We start from the raw sequence: 3589 nt of genomic DNA, 5'->3' as shown, positions 1-3589 counted from the left end.
TTTAAAAGGGTCCCACTCTCAATGACTGTAAGACAAATCTAAAAGAAAAGACTTGCTCAATTAAGATCAAACAGCTAAGACGAGTTGCGGACACAAAGTTTAATGGCACTAAAGCATTCAGCTAGACTAGGGGAGGTTCAGCTTTAGGTTCACAAAGCTAGGAAACAGAGTGGATTAAGTAAGCTAATAAAAGGAACTTGACAATTACTTTTAGCATTTATATCAAACAGATCACAGCTTTACTGGTAATCAGCAGATATCACAAGAAGCTGTCTTCATATTCATAATGATAAATATCAATAAAATACGACCTGACTCTAGCTGTTCTGTCGATCCTTTCCTCCCTTAACTCCTTAAACAGTAGTACCCCTAGAGAAACAATTCCTGATTGTAGTTTCTAGTAATTACCTTGATGGCTCACCCAAATAATTTGATCACCATAGCACAGAAAGATGAAATACATTCCGCAGTTTACAAACAACTATTCGAACATCACAAATTTACAATTTGCAGGAAATGTTTAGTGAATGAAAATGTTTTTTTTTTTTTTAGTGTAAGCGGGAGGACTTGAACCCAAGACCTCTTGCTTACACTCCCCCCCCCGTACCACCCAACCCAACCCTCCCCCCCTAGTGAATGAAAATGTAAAAGTAAGTTAAAGAAACTTCAAAAAGAGAACAACGATTAATGTTACCAAAAATATATTTTAAAAAAAAACACAGATGAAGCCTCTCAAACCAGTCTGTTAGCATATATGATTGACTTGTACATCTCCAAAGACTCCTCATCAACAATCTCAATACAGCATGGCATTTATTTAATTAGGCCAAGCTGAGAGCTCCAAAACTTGTATAGCGAGTCTATCTCATCTAGGATACAATTTTAAGTAATTAAACCTCACTGGAAGAGGCAGCATCATCTTTGTGTTTAATCATGCCGGAATCCACAAGTATAGGAATCTCTGCTGCAAGCCATGGTGCAAGGCCCAAACACAGTGCATGAGCTATTCCGAACCTAGGACTGCAAGAACATCACACGTGTAAGAACAAGTGTAACTTGATCAAATCCACTAAAATCACAAAAAAAATACCATACCAAGAAAGGGGAGGAGAAAATACAAAAACAAAAAGACCTATGGTGACATCATCTATGAAAGCACAATTAAATTAAGATTAAAAACCTAAATTCAGATTTTAAAAGTTGCCAACAACACTCAAAAAGAGTGGGACTCTCCCACTACCTTCATTGCAGCATCATACATGAATGAAGCAAGGATAATCACACTATGACATATCTAAAGCTTTACGTATTTCTCCCTGCAGTCATCTTACCCAACATATGCAAATATAATCAATAACTTTGCATTAAATAATGAAACAATGCACTCGTTTACTTCACAAGGAACCACATTTCTCATGCTTACTACCTTACAAAGTCAACCATGCTAAAAACTGCTCTTTTAACCTCCATTTTAGTCACCAGGCGAGTCAGTACCCTTATTCTTCCCTCCTCAATAATCTGGAATCCACTATCCAGCTTATCACCTCCTCCAAAGTCCATCCCTTAACCCAAGCCCACAGCCCAAGCCAAAGCACAAGAAGCCTACCCATCATCAAAGCAAACCCGAGCCATGCCAGATAAGAAGGATCTCATTGTCATGGAAGCCCTTTACTTACTCCTCAATATAGTCTATGAGCACGCTTTTCTGACCAACTCTCATGACTTTAGGAGGGGGCCCCCTAAGCTAGCTCTCGCCTTCTTCAGGATTTGCCCCTAAATTCCAACAACTAGTATAGTAGATTACCGAGACCACTGTCACTCCAGACCTTTGTACGCCCATACTTCATGGAGTGAGAATAGCTGTAAATGGTCAGAAGTTAAAGCAAAAGAACTGGAAAGCTTATTGATTTCTAACTGGTTTTTTGACATTGGACACTATCCATGGATACCAAAGATTTTTTCAGAGAACCAGCAAATATAACCCAAAATCAACACTGCTACACTGCTAATCCGACCTACTAAACAACTCCCTGCAAAACCACAGTTTGCCATTTTATCTCCAGTAACCATACAGCATACTACTTCAATTCCTTAGAACCAACGTCTATCCTAATTACTCCCATAGAAAGCACAAGAAAAACACATATACAATCCAAAATTAACGCAATCACATCTGTAATCAATCAAAACCACTAGTCAACTTCCTGAGAAACCATTTTTCTAATATTTAACTCCCCAAAAAATACAAATGCAGCAGACAAATTCCATAAATTACCCAAAATTAAAAAAAAATTGGACCAAACTTCACTAATGAAACAACGAAAATTGATATAAACATTCAAATCAAAACCAATAAAAACGAAAGACGTACCAATTCTTTGCCCATAGCGGTTTGAAATGCACTGTCAAGCAAATCTTCCCACCTCTATACATCTTCATAAATCAAAAAAGAGAAAAATCATCAAAACCAATCAAATTAATTTTAAAAAATCAGAACTTTACTTTAAAAACTCAGTCCAATTACCTTGTGAGTTTTACCATCCAATTGAGGCAGCTCAAGTTCGGGAGCTGTAGCTGGATAAGTTACCGGGATATCGAGCTGGAGGTCGAATTCATACTTGAGGAGGTTGTGAACGTACCAACACTTGCCGGTCCACCGGGTCCCTTCCGGGTTAGCAGCGGAGATCCGAAACCAATCGTTATCATTGGACTTATTCATCGAGGTATAAGCTATCAGCGCCTTGTACTCCTCCTTCAGCCGCCGCGTCCACGCCGCCCCGTCGCGTGGACCCGCTTTTGTGGTCAGTAATGGGATCTGGGTTAGCGTTGATTTCGTCGTCTGATCCCACCCCTCCATGATTTTGATTGAAGGGACGATTCTCCCCAAATGCGATTAACCCTACAACCTTGCAAGAGAATTCCGAGTTTATATAGTAATTAGCGTTAATTATAAGCAATGAATCGCCTCTTCTTTTGGAGGAGCGGGGAATTTTTATCTTTTTGGGCAAGTTTAATATGAGAGGAAAGGAAGAGGAGAAAAGAATTTACTTAGCAACTAGTATGTTGTTGATCGCCGATGACTGATGCTGGCTTCCACTTTTGCCTCGATTGACTCTTCGAGATGGATGATGGCGCGGTTTTTATACTACTGAGGAGTGACGAACTATGAAGGCGTAGTTTTGCCTAGTGTTATTAGAACCCGCCTTTGAATTACCCGCTATTACGCCTAGCTTGGGAATCTAAAATAAAGGGTAAAAAACAAAAAAATCCCATGTGTTAAACTTAATACACAGAAAAATCCCCCATGGTTTCAAAATATACAACACGACCCTCACGCTTTGAACTAAGGGTTAATTACATTTACCTCCCCTGAGGTTTGACCAAATAACGAATCGATCCCTGAGATTTGACCAAATAACAAAAAGGTCCCTCAACCGTTAGTCTTTGACGTTGACTGTTAGGGTTAATTACATTTATCCCCCTGAGATTTGACCAAATAACGAATTGATCCCTAAAATCTGACCAAATAATAGATTTCTCCCCCACACTAACTTCTGTCACTTATATGTAACGGAAATAGCCAAAAATC

At 39.1% G+C, this 3589-nt stretch overlaps 1 protein-coding gene across 2 annotated transcripts; it reads right to left on the bottom strand.

Annotated features, from left to right (window-relative positions):
- Positions 1-687: 687 nt before the first annotated feature.
- LOC113749559 (ubiquitin-fold modifier-conjugating enzyme 1-like) lies at positions 688-3091 on the bottom strand. Of its 2 annotated transcripts, XM_027293340.1 has the most exons (4): positions 3049-3091; positions 2525-2906; positions 2372-2433; positions 688-1020 (listed from the first exon to the last, which is right to left on the bottom strand). In XM_027293340.1, exons 2-4 carry the CDS (start codon positions 2855-2857, stop codon positions 891-893), a joined length of 525 nt encoding a protein of 174 aa, XP_027149141.1. In that variant the 5' UTR covers positions 2858-2906; positions 3049-3091; the 3' UTR covers positions 688-890. The 2 variants fall into 2 exon arrangements, with proteins under 2 accessions (XP_027149141.1, XP_027149140.1); XM_027293339.1 differs by lacking the exon at positions 3049-3091 and having other exon boundaries at positions 2525-2976.
- Positions 3092-3589: the final 498 nt, after the last annotated feature.

Source organism: Coffea eugenioides, chromosome 10 (genome assembly GCF_003713205.1).
Source record: "Coffea eugenioides isolate CCC68of chromosome 10, Ceug_1.0, whole genome shotgun sequence".
Lineage (NCBI taxonomy): Eukaryota > Viridiplantae > Streptophyta > Magnoliopsida > Gentianales > Rubiaceae > Coffea > Coffea eugenioides.
The sequence above is the reverse complement of the archived record's forward strand: the minus strand, read 5'-3'. Positions and strand labels throughout refer to the sequence as shown.

Excerpts from the sequence above, each read along its gene's own strand:
- LOC113749559 (XM_027293340.1), bottom strand. The coding sequence starts at position 2,857 with ATGGAGGGGTGGGATCAGACGACGAAATCAACGCTAACCCAGATCCCA. Across the intron at positions 2,434-2,524 it reads TGGATGGTAAAACTCACAAG|ATGTATAGAGGTGGGAAGAT; the intron begins GTAATTGGACTG and ends TGATTTATGAAG. Across the intron at positions 1,021-2,371 it reads CCGCTATGGGCAAAGAATTG|TCCTAGGTTCGGAATAGCTC; the intron begins GTACGTCTTTCG and ends ATGTTCTTGCAG.